The sequence below is a fragment of the Telopea speciosissima genome, chromosome 4, assembly GCF_018873765.1.
Source record: "Telopea speciosissima isolate NSW1024214 ecotype Mountain lineage chromosome 4, Tspe_v1, whole genome shotgun sequence".
Taxonomy (NCBI): domain Eukaryota; kingdom Viridiplantae; phylum Streptophyta; class Magnoliopsida; order Proteales; family Proteaceae; genus Telopea; species Telopea speciosissima.
In genome coordinates this window covers 17,498,968-17,514,759 of record NC_057919.1, presented here as the reverse complement: position 1 = coordinate 17,514,759, position 15,792 = coordinate 17,498,968, and the positions used below count along the sequence as shown (strand labels likewise).

The window sequence follows — 15,792 nt, the reverse complement described above, 5'->3', positions numbered from 1 at the left end:
ACTACTCTCAAATTAGCTCTAATTTGCTCATTTCTTATTTTATCATTTCTAATATTATCACTTATCCAACTCAACATCAGCATTATAGGTACACTAAGTTTTGTTTACATGTTGTTTCCTCATTGTCCAACATTCAGATTGGTTTATCATTTTTTTGATGAAGATTGGTACATCATTGTTAGTCATATAATTGTCCTATAAAATTTTCTTTTGAGTTTTAATGAAATATGTCGATCATACATGTGCACCCTCCACTTCACGAATTGTTATCCCCTCCAATTTACTGCCCCCTCCAGTTCCTCCAATTCCTCATATAGGGCGAAAATGATCACCCTACCCCATACCCGAAAACACTGCCCAAGGTGGGGTCCACTTCCCCCTATTAGAGGAATTGGAGATGCCAGCAAATTGGAGGTGATAATTATTCTCCACTTCATCCACCCTTATTCTGGTTTGTACAACATCAATCTCTCTCTCTCTCACGCTCTCCCTCTCTCCTTTATTTAGGTACCAAAAATGGGTTATTTACGGTAAATCCCTATCATCAAAGCTCATTTACCGACTTTAATTTGAATTCTATTGTTATAAAAGTTACTCGTCAAATACTTTGTTTTTATTATGCTTATCTTAAAACCTTTTGATTCCAACTAGACATTTATTTATTTTTTGTTTCATCCACCAAAACAATATCGTCAATAAAAAAAAAAAAAAAAACATAAAACATGAGAGATCTGATATTTGAATGTCTCTAGTCAACTCCCCATGATTAAAGAAAACAAACATAGGTTTAAAATTTTGATCCTTGATGCAGTCTAATTATAATTTGAAATTCACTACCTTTTTCCGCACAATTCTCACACAAGTCATTGCACAATAATATAACTATGTTGATGTATTTACTCAAAACATTTTTCATCTCTAACACTTACCATATCAACTCATCATACGCTTTTTCTAAATTAATGAAGACCATTTAGAGATCCTTCTTTTATTCTCTAAATCTTTCTATTAGTCTTCGAAGTAATTAAATAGCTTGTATGGTTGATCTTCTAGTATAAAACCAAATTGGTTATCCAAATATAGTTAATTTTTCTCATAATTCATAATATGACTCATAAGTGTTATTCCTCTATAGTTATTATAGAGGGAAATCAAACTAAAACTAAAATGAAAACTTTTGAAATTATGACCTAAAATACTAGTGAAACAAACAACATTCCAAATCTAGTTATCCCTTAATTTTATTACATTTTGCAACCAAAATCTTTGATTTTAGGAAATTGTAGTCATTGTACTTGAAATGTATGATTACCATATCTAGTAATACATTCATGATTACAAAAGTTTTTATTTTTTTTTTTATAAAAATGATTTTTCACATGGGGTTATCCTACGCTGGGAAGAAGAAGTAGAAAAATGAATAAATATAATGATAGTTTGATTGTTCATCGTAGTACTAAATACGAAGAAAAATAAAATATCTTTGTTCGTCTTTCCAAAAGAAAAAAGAGAGCATATGAGAAGATGAGATTGCTGAACGATAGGAATTGAACTCGTGTATGATGGTACTTGGTAGCTTGCTTTCACTGCCTCAATCCACATGGCTAAAAGATTCAATATATAGATTCTATTTTTAGCACTCATCATTATTTACTTTATTTTTTCTTAACTTCATTTTAAATTTAAAATGAAATGAAAATCTTAGACATAAAATATTAATCCAATAATTGTATAAAAGAAAAAATGACTTTAAGAAAAATAAAAAGAACTTATATTATATAATTTATTTGGGACTTTGACGATTATTTTGAATGCCACATTACACAAATTAGCGGATTGGAAGTTTGACATGGTGCGCAGGGGATGATTTAGAGCTGAGCACAATATGAGTATGGTTCAGTTTGTGAAGGAGATAACCACTGCAAAAAAAAAAAGTGTAATTCTCTCTTTCATCAAAGAGATAAGCCAATTAACCCACTTTACATCAACACAAATGAATCAATTCAGCAAACAACCTTGGTCAATTGGTTGGTGGTTTGTCGGTTGGAGTGCATGCCCTCCAAGAAGTTAAAGAATCAACTCTTTTGGTTTGCATATTGTGCCAAATAAAGCACCCCCTCCTCCCTTGCCTAGAGGCACTTGGGGTGTGTGCGTGGATGGTCCCAACCATTGAATGCGTGCTGGAGATCGAGGATCCGAGTTGAATCAAGTACTTAGCTTGCTTCCTACTTTTCATAATCAATGAAACAGTACCTCCAAGATTTACCTAAATCACAGCCACGACCCATGTTTTTGGGCAGCTCAAGGACCATTTGATGCAGTTCCCAGTTTTATTCAGAAGGTACTGATGAGATAATTCCAAAGTGAAGAAAGATGAGACAAAAGAAGTTTCAACTTGTGGGTTCCTTCGAAATATGAATGTACACCAAAATTTGGACAAAACGAGAACCACACAACAACAATATATCTATGGATATACCCAATTTCAATTTATCACCATCTAGACAACTCAAATTGGATCCCACTTTAAGCTATTTTCTGCTTTATTTTGCTTAACTTTTGGTGCAGATCTGTGGTCCTCAATACCTTATAAAAGGGTCCATATAGGAATCAAGGTTGGCCACTTTCATTTTCTATGAGTCAAATGAGACTGCATAAATCTGCAATATTGGAGGAAAAAAAGGATGCTTAGAGTTACCAAATCACATTTGTTGACAAAGAAGGCCTTAATTAGTGTCTTATGCTACAAAACCCAACACAAGTGCCCCACCACAACATAGTGTTCCAAATAGTTCTCTAGCTAATGGAATTTCTTAGATCTGACCATATCCAAAAGGTGGGCTCTTTGTAAATATTCCAAGGAAGAAAAAAAAAAGAAAAGCAAAGCAAAACAAAGCAGTACTCTCTAGAATCATTTCCATCTAAAAAAGGCCTTTTTAGGTTTCTTTCCTTCTCACTTTGATCATTCACATTATGATTTGTGAGTGGGTTCCCCACTATAATAATAATGGATCTTATGATCTCCCTTTCCTTTTTCTCTCTTTCTCTATATGATTATTTCTTGACCACAAGAATCCGAATTTGACCATTAAAAATGGGTATTTAATTTGTGAGATTAATCAAAATGTTCTCTTTTATTAGAAGCAGATGGTGAAAATGATGTCCACCCACATGTGAAGTAAAGTTTTTATTAGTAACTCAACTGCTTGAAAACAACTACCACCAATACAAGTTTTTTCACACTTATTTAATGACATTAATTGCAAGATATATATATGTGGGTAAGAAGAGCCAATCTTGGCTTTTGCTGTGCCGTTGGATGTACACTGCCGCTCCGCTGGTACTAGAGAGAATCCTGATCCATATGTGATGTGTACAAAAAACAAATGAAATAATTACTTGTGTTTCCAACCACTAATTGCGTAAGGGTCATACGTTAAAGGTCAGTTGGGTGTTAGAAATCATAACTGCACTCCGTTTGGAGGCTCACACATCACACTCATAACTAATTAAGAGTTGAAAGCAACACGGAAAAATATGTGTCTTAGAATTTCCATAGAATCAATACCAACGGATCAATGAACACAAATGAAAAATGATAATATTAAGAGATTCAACTATAAATATATTTGCGGTGAGATGAGATTTGCTTCACTATCAACTATCAATGGAGAATAGGATTACAGTCGCTTGTCCTCATAGCTCTCTTAGATTGCATTAATACAGAGTAAGAATCCTTGCTACAAATATATAGCGAAATCTTATATATGAATTAACCCACAATTTCAAGCGACAGAATATGAGACACCCCAACCATGGTTTGAGGAATCGGTATCGAATTAGCCGGATCGGCCAATTTGTATCGGTATCGGTGGAGATTAATATTTCCTAACCGATCTTGTATCAGGAGATCGATACAAATAAGGATAAAAATGTAATAAAAAAAAACTATTTTTTTGATACGAAACAAGAGTAAATCTATCCAATCCGGATCGATATTGGCCGAGATCGATACTAATACCAATTACTAAAATCCTGACCCCAAAAGAACTAACCCTGAAACATAGTACAATCGAATCTCTCCCATAATAATGTTCAGTTGTAAATAGACCCATACTTACACTTTACATTTTAAGGTGGTTAACTAAAATCCATTACCCATTAAAGAGATCACCTCCCGTAGTGAGTTTCATCCAACCTGACTTGTCAATCAACACCTTTCCTTTAATATGAACTTGTACAATGACTAGATGTTAATCTATATATGTTGAAAACTTTACAATACATTATTGTGGTTGTTAGACTTGCATGGACTGAATGTCTGCGTGCATGTGTGTGGCAAAAAAATCTTTTCCAACGTGCATCGGACGACTGAAATTGTCCTTGAGGCTTGTGCTAGACAGCTCTTGATCCAACCGACTGATGCGCATTGGATTCGGATTCGGATTTGGATTCGTGTGTCTCTGAGAGACATTAACAAAGCGCGAAGTTAATCGAAGGTAGTCACGGATACGAATTAATCATCCTATTCTGTGGAGATGTTTGGTGGGGTTTCAATTCCGTGGTGTTGACTTCTAAAAATAAAGAATGGGTTGGAGCTAAATGGGATTTCGGGACTTGAAGGCAACGTAACGGGTTTCCATTTGGAGAAGATAATGGGATCTCACGCTATTTCAATTTCCAACAAACCAACCCATACGAACTGTATGAACCAAGTATTAATCTCATAGACGATTTTTTTTTTTTTTTGGATAGAATCTCATAGATGATTAGGTATATTCCAACCCGTACTCTTGGACTTCAACTGTCACATTCACTGAGATTTTGACACCACCACTGGTGTCACTATTCTCACACTTAATGCCCGTTGAACAACTTTTGGTTAGGCTCTAGGCCTTCTTTGTAGATAACGAAAATGGGTCTACACTGATGTAGTAGAAAAGAAAAGAAATCACAAATAAACAATCACACCCAGTGCATTGAAGGATTTACGTGATTCGATAAGATTGTTTTTTGTCTCTTTATAAAAACATAAAAGACTCTATATAATGTATATAAGGAGATTTGAGTTCAGATCTGTTAGACGGGTGGGGACAGATCTGAATCCTCCATGGGGGTGTGGGATCCATGCCCAATGGAAGGGTCAGATCTGTCCCCATCCGTCCCCATGTGGATAGTTGATCTAGATTCAATTTGATTTACGTGGTTCGATATTCTACAAGATGAAATTAAAGAACATATGTTGATATCTAAGATTCATTGGTTTCCTTGTGGATGAACACCAAGACCGATAGCATCAAAGGCTGTGGGTCGGGATTGGGTTGAGCTGAGTCTTCACAAAAGAAAGATAGCTCAGAGTTCTCATAGAATATTTAGCCATGTAATCTCAGAAGTTCATGAGGTGGAATCCTCAAACGCAACGCAATACCTATTGTTCCATGTCGCAGAGCTTCTTGTGGCCAACTAGGGTTATCAGTGGTGTTCTCTAGTAAAAGGATACATGGATTCTCTCTCTTAAGTTTTTAAACATCACTCTCAAGCTCATGTAAGCTTGACACTTTTGTGGAACTTGTTGAAAACGAAACCCAATACGATGCAGAAAAGAATGGACAATGCAAACAACAATCACACACTGAACACAAGGATTTATGTGGTTCAGTAAGATTGCCTACGTCCACGGTGATATGAGATCTGTTTTACTATCAATGGAGAATAGAGTTACAGCCATTTATCCTCACACCTCTCTCAGATTTCGTTACAGAGAAAGAATCCTCGCTACATATTTATAGTGAAACCCTATACATGAATTTTATCGAAATACCCATATAGTCCTTTAAGAAATTTCCTCGGGGACTATCGCCCTCGAATCCCCACATTGACTTGCTACTTCGCCAAAGTCCCACCAAGAATAGTAGATTAACGCACAGGTGGGCAGATTCCTCTAGACCTTGAAGCCTTTAGCGTTTTAACGGCCCTTCATAAGCAACACACCAAACAACGGAATACAAGACATCGTACCCCCAATAGAACTTCCATTGCTTTTTTTTTGTGCTACTCTTAATCACATTTGGATGGTCTCTAGGTCTTATCAGCAAATTTGGGATTCCATTTCCTTCGAAATTAAAGCGAAATTATCGTCTGTTCTTCCTTGTTCTTGTCTTGATACCCCAAGGAATAGGCTCATTGTTGTCTCCTGGAATCTTTCTTCTGTCTCTCGTATTGGTTCCAACCCTCTTTTGTGAGGGTGGGGGTTAGGTTCCTGATTCTTTGTTTTGTTGCTCCCCTTTAGGGACCTTGTATTTTTTTCCTCTTTAGTAATGAATTTCTTATTCATCAAAAAATAAAAAAAAAACAATCCAAACTATTGATTTCAGAGATGAACTACCAAGCCTCTATACTATTGACACTAATTATTGTCTTTGTTTCTTTAGAACAGTGACTCCTTCATGAGTTATAGGCATCATTTCAAGAGAATCATCTGTCACTGTGAAGTCTTCAGCTCCGACACCAATGAGTATCTGCGTGATGGGATGGATATATGGGATGGATATAGGGAATAATGGGAAGGGCCTTTTCGACTTTTTATAACGGGTGCTGGTGGGGGTCGGGAGGGGAGGGGAGGGGAGGGGAAGTAATAATGACCATGGATGGGTTGGTGAACCCTACTACTCCAGGGGTGAGAAAAGTTTTGCCAACGAAAGGCCTGTTTATTTTTGTGATGATTTCATTTATAACCATTTGGTTAGGTTCTCCAGCGTTGTCTTTTATAGTGAGAATCTTGTCATCACCATGGTTCGAGGAATCAGCTTGGCGTACCGACCTGGTCTAAGCCAATTCCAATCTAGCTGGAATTCGTCGAAAATTGGCTGAAATTAGGATAAACATTAGACACTCAATATGATTCGATCGGAATCAAGAAGAGTCTTGGTTGATACTGATCTGAATCGGCCAATTCAGTCTATCTGATTCCGATGTCTTAAACTATGGTTATCATGGCATCACTAAAGAGCACTTTTTCAAGTTTCAAGTGAAATGACATTGCTACCCTTCAGTTATGAGAGTACTGATGTACTCTTTGCTTGAAAGATGCTTCTATGTAGGTCTATTTACTTACCCTTACAGAAACATTCGAGTCCCTTTGTAATATTCATGTCTTAAGACACTCTCTGTTCATATATAGTTTTAGTACAATCCTCTTTTGAAGATGAGTTTTCCTCTAAGAATATTGATGGCTTTAATTCATTAGCTCAAAGGTCATATCCTCTTCTTGTACAAAAGGCTCCACTCAATCAAGATTAAATCCATCTCAATAGAGTAGGCTCAATTAGGACCCCAATCCTAGAGCAGCAAGGTTTTAGTTCATCTTGCAGAAAATGACATTTAATTAGGATTTCATCCAGCTAATTAGGGCAGATATGACTCTAATGAAAATGGATCAATTAGGACTAATCCCCGAAGCTCATTAGGACTCAGAGGCCTTGAAGAAAGTGTTAGTCATGATTATCATCAATAATTTAAGTAATGAATCTATGTTTGCAAGAATTTCCAAACTTAGAGCCTTATACTAAGGAATGGAATCGAGTTAAGACACAGATATCTCAAGATGAATCTGTTGTTCCTACTATCAGAAGGATCAAAGGCGCCACTGGCAACCTTTGGATTATAACCTGGGTCAAACCGAGTAACTCTCGGGTCTACCCAGACCCAGTTCTTTATACGAGTATCATTTCGTATTATTTCCTTTGCTCAATGGCAGTCCATTAGATGCTGAGTCAAGCTTATCGGATCATGGACCAACGATACCATCCCCCCCATCCCCAAAGAAAAAAACATCATTTCTTGTGATACTATCACCAGGCATTCCTCTACAACAAAAGTTTCCAGATTGATTTCTTTCAAGCATGTCCAATGTACTGAACTCTAGGCATGGTTACACACGCAAAAACAAAGAAGCTAAGCTTTCCAAAGGCCACAAATATTGATCAACATGCCTGATGGTGATGCAATTGCAATGTTAGATGTGTGTGTATTGTGTGTCAAACTGTCAATCACCAATATTTGGATTTAATACCGTATAAGAGAAGTGTAGAGCATTTTGTTCTCTTGGTAAGTGTAACCCATAGGATTATATCATCGGGCATTCCTCGACATGACTCAGTGCAGTATACACGTGATCATTTCTAACATGAAAATTTCAGGAAAAATAATTCTAAAACAAATTCAATAAACCCCTTCCATAGATACACAAGGTTCACAATCCTGTTACTGGGTTAGTCAAAGTTATCAATGTTGATTGGAGAAATTGCATCAGCCACCTTGAAGTTCCCCACTACTCGAGCAAAGAACATCATCTGTTGCTCTAGGGTGAAGATTATGTTCTCAGCCTGTGTATAACATTAATTAATACTGTTTGGTCAACACAACTGTACCGATCACAGAATCAAATATGGGATAGTATATACCTTGCGAAATCCATGTTGTTCTCCTTCATACTCAACGAGCGCAACAGGCACCCCTTTCTTCTTCAAGGCCAGATAAATTTTACGTGCTTGATCTGGTGGCACAACCTGGAATATAAAAGACATGAAACGGTTACCATTTAGCTTATCAATGACCAGTGGCATTATATTTCAATGATGCAGAAACTTACATAATGTACCATTATAAATAAGACTTTTCCACATGGAACAAATGGTTTTCTATCTTCAAGCAACCAAAAAGTTGTGGGAAAGGCGTTGGTTGACAGGCTTTAACAACAAAAATGAGCTTAAAAATACAAACCGGTCAGATTGGATTCACCAAAGAAACCACTGAGGATGTAATATATATATATATATATAGACCAGTCTTTGGAGTGACCATTATAAAGAAGCATGGCAGTATGGCACTATCAAGGTTTAAGCAAGAATCCACTGGGATGGAATGTTTAGGGTAATGAGTCAGAACTAGCAATTCACCGATTTTATAACCTAGAATTAGATATATCATTTCCAGAGGAGGAACAAAAATAGAATCCTAGTGGGAAGTGGGAATAGAGGTTATTAATGCAGATAGATAAACCCTAAACCTAAATATTACAGTAAGGGAATAGGACCTGCTTGTTAGATTCCAGGAACTAAAGAAACTGATAGATATAACACAAAACAGATGCAAAGCAATATAAAAAAAAAAAAAAAAAAGCCTAGGGAAAAAAGGGCAGGAGTATAAGGGAATGAAAATCTGAAGAAAAAGTGCAGATTAGAGGTTAATGGGAGAAACCTTGTAACTTAGAAAGTACAGACCCTTTTGGACAAAATTCAGGTTAAGTGTCGATTATAAAGGGTGTGATTAGGCCAGTTGAGGAAGTAAACAGAAAACAGGGTTGGTATAAGCTGAGACTAACAGAGTAACAGGTAGTCTTAAAGTAAACCTCCGAGATCAGAATTGAAAAAAACAGTTACAGGCAATTTCAGAGATAATGAGCTAAAGAAATAAGGTTAGTAATATTGAACTCTAAAACAGGCTATTGTACAGAGAAGAAAGGAGCAAGAATCCACCTGTGGAGAAGCCCTTGGGATCCATCCAAGAAAACTCTATTGACTCCACACAGCATAAATAAAGCTAACAATAACTGTAATGCCCCGCATTTCTGTTTCTACATTTTAACATTGAATTGGTATTTTTTTTGTGAATATTACAATGCTTGGTGTTCTGTTTTATTACATTTTCATATATTATTTAAATGAGTTATGGGAAATTAATGTTACTATAATGTATGGTATTTTATTCTATTGTTTTTAATATGTTCTATGAATTATAAGAGTTTTGTTTTATATAATACACTATGGTATATGTAAATATGTGTAATTGAAATAATATATGGTTTGTAGTTATTATTTTTTCCAAATGAATAGTGAAGCATGAGGTGGCATGATTAGTGGTAATCATGATTAGTTAAAGTTAATCCTGATTAATTAAGTTAAGAACTTAAGAGATCATTAATTAACATTAACGATGTTTAGCTATATGACAAAGTTGGTTCAGCCATATGGCTGGAAGGTGATGCAGATCTATCACCAAATTGGGCTTCTTTGCTTAGGAATAAGTCTAGGGTTGGGTTATATACATGTTGGGCCTTTCATCCCATGGGTTTTCTATGTAATAGGCCACTTTTAATGGGCCTAAAATATGGGCAATTAGGTTGCATATGGGATTAGTTGTTGTAGTACCATACTTAGTTTTATTTTGGTGTTTTTGTGTATAAATTGAACCAGTTCAACCAATGGTTCAATTTAAGTGATCTGATTGACACCTTGTGGTAGGAAGCCCGGGTGGTTCGTTGGTGGGATTGGTGTTTGATCCAATCGACACCTTGTGGTGTGAAGCCCGGGTGGTTCATTCAAGCTCTCTTTGTTCAAGTTCTGATTTTTATTCAAGTTTCTCCATTCAAACAAGCTGCTGTCCAAGGATTTCCTCCAAAACAATAAGTTTGAATCATCCCACAACCCCAACCATTCTTCTTCTAATCCTCTACAGCCCTAACCCTAGCATCCCTTCCATCTCTAAACCTTTTCTCCAAACCTACATCAGTCCAGACCATTCCAGCAGTGGGAATTGCCTCTAAATTTGAAAGTGTATTCCTCAACCCTTAAAGACAACTCGATCCAAGTTTGGATCAATTCTGCCCAGCCAAACCCTAGCTCTCTCTTTCTCAACCCTTCAACAACCAAACCCTAATTTCCCCAGCCCAAACCAACCGTCAGAACAGTCTACAAATTTGACTGATTATCCCTCCTACCCTCCTAAGAAAACTATTCAAGTTTGGTTAACTTCTGTCCAGCCAAACTCTAGGAATCCACTTTTCCACATTCCAAACCCTAACCCTAACCTGACAAAACCCTAAAACCTTGCTGCCGATTCTGTTGCATAGTCACAGGTCGGTATTTTCTTCACTAAACCTCCATTGATAGACTCCCCTACATCAACTTGACCTAACCCTACCATCAAAACCTAGGTCCCATTAAACCCTAACCCTAATTTGACCAAATCACATATTTTGACCTAGCCAAACTACCTGTTCAGATGAGATCCTGGTTATTGGCTTCTAGTTGGTCTCTTACCAATCTAGAACTACATTAGGAGGAGGAGCTGGCTAAGGACAGGTTTGACTATATGCATGCCTTAGCTTGAGGTGGCATGGAAGGGGCTGCCACATGACTTAGAGAGGAGGAGGTGGCTTTTGAGGAACAGCCATCTTGTGCATGCCTAAGTAGGTGGTGGCTTCCCAAGGTCAGCCACATAGTCCACTTCAACCACATAGATGTTGAGGTGTCTCATGCTTGGTTATTAGAGAATTAATAATGATTTGACTAGTTTAAAAAGGGATTAAGACTTTAATTAAGCTTATGGTAATATTGTGAATTATTAAAGTTTAGTTAGGATTTAAGTTGGACTAGTTTTAGTCTTTTAGATGAAGTTAAGAGTATATATATATACACTGTTCATTTGGTTTAGAGCTGAGAGGTCTCAGCAAAACAGAACCGATCCTGCACTTGGGAGAAAAAGAAGAGAGAGTATGGAATACTGGAATAGGGGTGTTACTGGATTCGAGATATAGAGTTGCTGTAAATCTGGAAAAAAAGAAAGGAGGCTGGATTGATTTCTGGTCAAAGAATTGGTGAGATGTATTGCTGAACTAAGAAGCTAGAAGGGCAAATCGTGGGCTGAGTGTTGAATTCTGGATTTAGGAGAAAAGGAAAGAACATGTTGGAGGAAGAGAATCAAACGGGGAATTGAGTTTAAGGTAATTCCAAAACCAAAATCTAAATGAGGAAATATTAGGATTTTAAAAGAGAGATTACATAATTGATTGGGTTGGGTTTTTATTTGAAGGGGGTATTGTTTCAATTTGTCTCTGCAACTGACTATTAGAAGATCTGGAGTATTGATTGAAGTGAGGATAGAGGAGTTTGGAACAGGGTAAGTTTAATTATTCTTAAATTAATTCTGTTTTGAATTAAAGGTAATGTTGACCCAGATTTTTCAATGTTAGAAACTTCGTTTCTTTTGTCTAGGATTTTGATATTAAGAAGGCAGCCATATGATTTGAAGGGGGGTTTTTTAACCTATGAAGACTGGAAATGAGCAATAGAGGGATGGAAGTTCCAAATTGAGAAGGAAATTGTGCAAAAGCTGAACACCATAATAGGGTACATGATGCATTGAAGCACTCGTTATACTCACTTTCCGTAAGTCACTAAAATATGTTGGAATATTGCATATTGCATATATTGTTTTGGTTGATTTTAACATGCTCATAAAGTGATGAAAAAGCTAGGTCTTAAATGTGTTTGATTTGCCGAATGTCCTTCAAAGGAATAAACTAACGGGTAAGCGTCATTCCGGTCAATTCCTCTCAAGTAGCCAAGCAAGCCAGATGGTCACGGAGCCACAAGTGTCATCTGCAATCTCCAAGAGTGTAGACGCTGAATATTGTCACCCCCCCGCGATGATGTCAACAGGACGTGGATTGACCTCTGTATCTCTCTCAAGAAGGACTCACTCGTAAGGGTGTAAATCGGTATGGAACCGGTATTTGGTTCGTTTCCGGTTCGGCTCCAAGTAGTGGCAGCGGGATCCAGATCCGGACCAAGTCCCGGATTGGTTCTAGAATTGGATACTCTAACCAAACCTGGTCGGTTCGGTTTAGATCTGTTTACAATTGGGTTCTTGTATTCGGTTTTTATCTGGTTATTTCATCATATTTGGATACATTTGAGTCTCATGAATCATTATTCTCTACAAAACATTGATACTGCAACAACAACAGCAACAGTACATCATATAAGGACTAAGCACAAATGCACAATGGCTGCTATGGCTCCTATAGACTAGATACCACCCTACACGTAAGTGGAGAAATGAATATTCCTGATGGAATATCATCTCCAAAGCACAATCTTGGTCGAAATCATCAGCCACCTCATTTGCAACTCTCGGTTTCCATTGAAATTGAAACTGTAGTTTCAGAGTAGCAGACAAGAAGTTTGTAGAATTGTATTCGTAGGGTTAAGTTAAGGCTTAAGCCTCAAGACAGAACAAAACTAAAAGATAAAAGCTATTAGAGTTTTAACGAGGGGGGTAATTCAGTTTGGATTCAGTTAGATCCGTCGGTTTAGTGGCTAGATCCGGATCCAGACCTTACCGAATTATGAACACATTTCAGATCCAGGACATAAACAGATTATATTCGGTCCAGATCCGAATTCAGTTTTCGGTTCCGGTTCCATGTTGACACCCTTACTCACTCGTGCACAAGGACCCTACCACCTTCACATCCCTAATAATGATAATGATTAAAGAGCCGGTTTTGGTGTAGAAATTATGTAAAGACCTTTTTAGCAATGCTCAAGGAGGTACTATTCTCCTTCCCCGACCATGGTGGTTTTTTTATGAAGCATAAAGGACGGAGCATTAACCAATGGTGCGGGAGTAGTGCAAGGAAGGCTGTCGAATTCCCCCTGTGGCCAAAACGGTATTAATATTTATCTTGACTTTTTAGGGGAATTCTAGGCCAAAACATGGCCCATCTCCCACATCATTGGATAGTGCTCAAAATAACGATTCCAACAGTATATCACCCGTAAAAATCAGACAACCAAACATAAATCGGCAGCCAAAACCACACGCCAGGGCCCGCTGATCAAAAAGTCTGCGGATTCCGAAAAGCCCCCCCCCATTTGGATCCCCCTATAAATAGGGGACCTCTTCCAGAGTCCCAAGACATGAAAAACTTAACTTTTGGAGCCTATTTCCAAGGTTTTTTTTTGGTGTTTCCTTGCATTCCTAAGGTCTCCCTCTCTCACGGGTAGTCCCTCAGTGCCCTAAGCTCGTGAGAAGGGAACTTTTTGAAGTTGGCCTAGAAGTACAAGCCTGATCCACTTAGACAAAATACCCCCAGAAGTGTAGTCCAAGAGAGAGAGAAGAGTAGTCAGTTCCCTCCCCCTGAGCCGGGAGTCGACCCAAAGTACATGTTTGGAGTAAAGGGGCCGTGCCCTTTCGACCCTCACCAAGGGTCGAACTCAGGTATAGCCACCTTCCCCCAGTTTAATTTGGCACAATGTAGACCAATACAGTAATACGGGGTAGTGTAAATTAGAATAAAATGCATGCTTTGGGGTAATATATAGCTCTTTCTTTGTACAGTAGTGTAAGGATGTCAAAATGGAACCGAAACCGAATATCGGAACCGGAACCAACCGTTTACGATCGAACCGAACCGCACCGTAGAAAAATTATCCGGTTTTGACTTTATGGGTTCTCTTCCCGGTTTGGTTTTGATTTTCACCGCAAAACCGCGGTTCTAAACCGAATAAGAAACCGAAAAAAACAAAATAGAAGCCGATACCTCTTACTCTAATACTAACCCATGCATCAATTAATAACATATAATTAATTTAATAAATATAATTATTGCATCAACATGAAACATAAAATAAGTAAAATGCCATGGGTTAACTATATATTATATTTGTTCAAGTATGAATTGAAAATTATGGATGATGTTAAAATAGATTAACAAAATCCTAATTTTTAATAGAAGAAATAGTTTGTTCATCATGTGAGAGTGGAGAAGAAAAAAAAAAAGGAAAAACAAAGAATAGGAAAGGAAAAAGACGGGTGAAGAAGGGAAGTTTTGCTATAATTATTTGAAAGTAGCCATGTATGTTGGTATAGGACAAGTGACTAGGGAGAATGTTCAAATGTTAGCATCTAATAGAAAGACCGGTTCTACCAGGCGGAGTGGGTGCCTAACAACTTCCCATCTTCATAACCTAACCCTTACCTGAATCTTTGACCAGAACATGTGGAATTAAATTTGGCTCTTTCCCCTGACCAGGGATTGAGCCTCCCCCCAATGGGTCCTAGGCCCTCATCCTAGGAGTCTACTCCTTTTATCATGTTCATCCTGATCACCCCATCACCAAACACCAAAGAGAGGATTTTCTAGCTCACGGTACCTACAAAGAGAAGCACATTGAAAGATCACATCTTATGGAGATCACTATATGAATTCAAGTGACAAGGAAGCCGTTCACTACGCTCAATGTCAAAATTATTTGAAGAATAGACTCATGTTTCAAGAACATAGGATTTGCTTTTACATTGCTTTTTTTAGTAATCCTAAGCTGTAATGATTCTCTACTAGTTAGCTTAAACTGGACCAATGGCTGAAACCCTACCCGACTGGACTACTGAACCCTAACCCTTCCCATGTGGATCTTGAGCAAGACTTGAGCAGGCACCTTTGAATGGTTGACCATATGTTTGGACAAGTCAAAGAGGCCAAAATTACCATTGAATATCATTAGGCAAGTTGGCTGGGTCACACACCTGAAGATAACCCAAAACTGAAAAATATATAGGCATACAAGCTTGAAGGGAGAATCTGGGGTCAACCGCGAGGCACGGCAGATGCAGTCCAGAGACCAGGGTTTTGGACCTCAAAGGATCGAGGTCGACCACGAGATCAAATCTGTAAATAAATAAATATATATATATCACAACTCTTTAGCAGGTCGATAGAAGATTGTTGTAACGGCTAAAAATATACAACATCGACAACATCATAGCCTTATCCCAACTTAATGGGGTCGGCTAAAATAAGAAAATAATTCCATGTACCATCTTAATCCCCCCTCCCCACTTTTGAGCCTTATAATTCAGCCCATTACAATAAATAAACCCAAAAATTAATGCCAACCCAACCCAACACTAAATCCTGGACCAACCAAATTTAAATCAACATTAATT

General features: G+C 37.6%; 1 protein-coding gene across 1 annotated transcript in view; it reads right to left on the bottom strand.

Moving 5' to 3' along the window:
* Positions 1–8,171: 8,171 nt before the first annotated feature.
* Positions 8,172–15,792, bottom strand: part of LOC122658755 — a 47,883-nt gene continuing 40,262 nt past the window's right edge. The window contains exons 17-18 of the mRNA XM_043853855.1: positions 8,463–8,567; positions 8,172–8,384 (exon numbers count right to left, since the gene is read on the bottom strand). Coding sequence (XP_043709790.1) covers positions 8,271–8,384; positions 8,463–8,567 — 219 coding nt within the window. The 3' untranslated portion in view covers positions 8,172–8,270. The remainder of the gene's footprint in view (positions 8,385–8,462; positions 8,568–15,792) is intronic.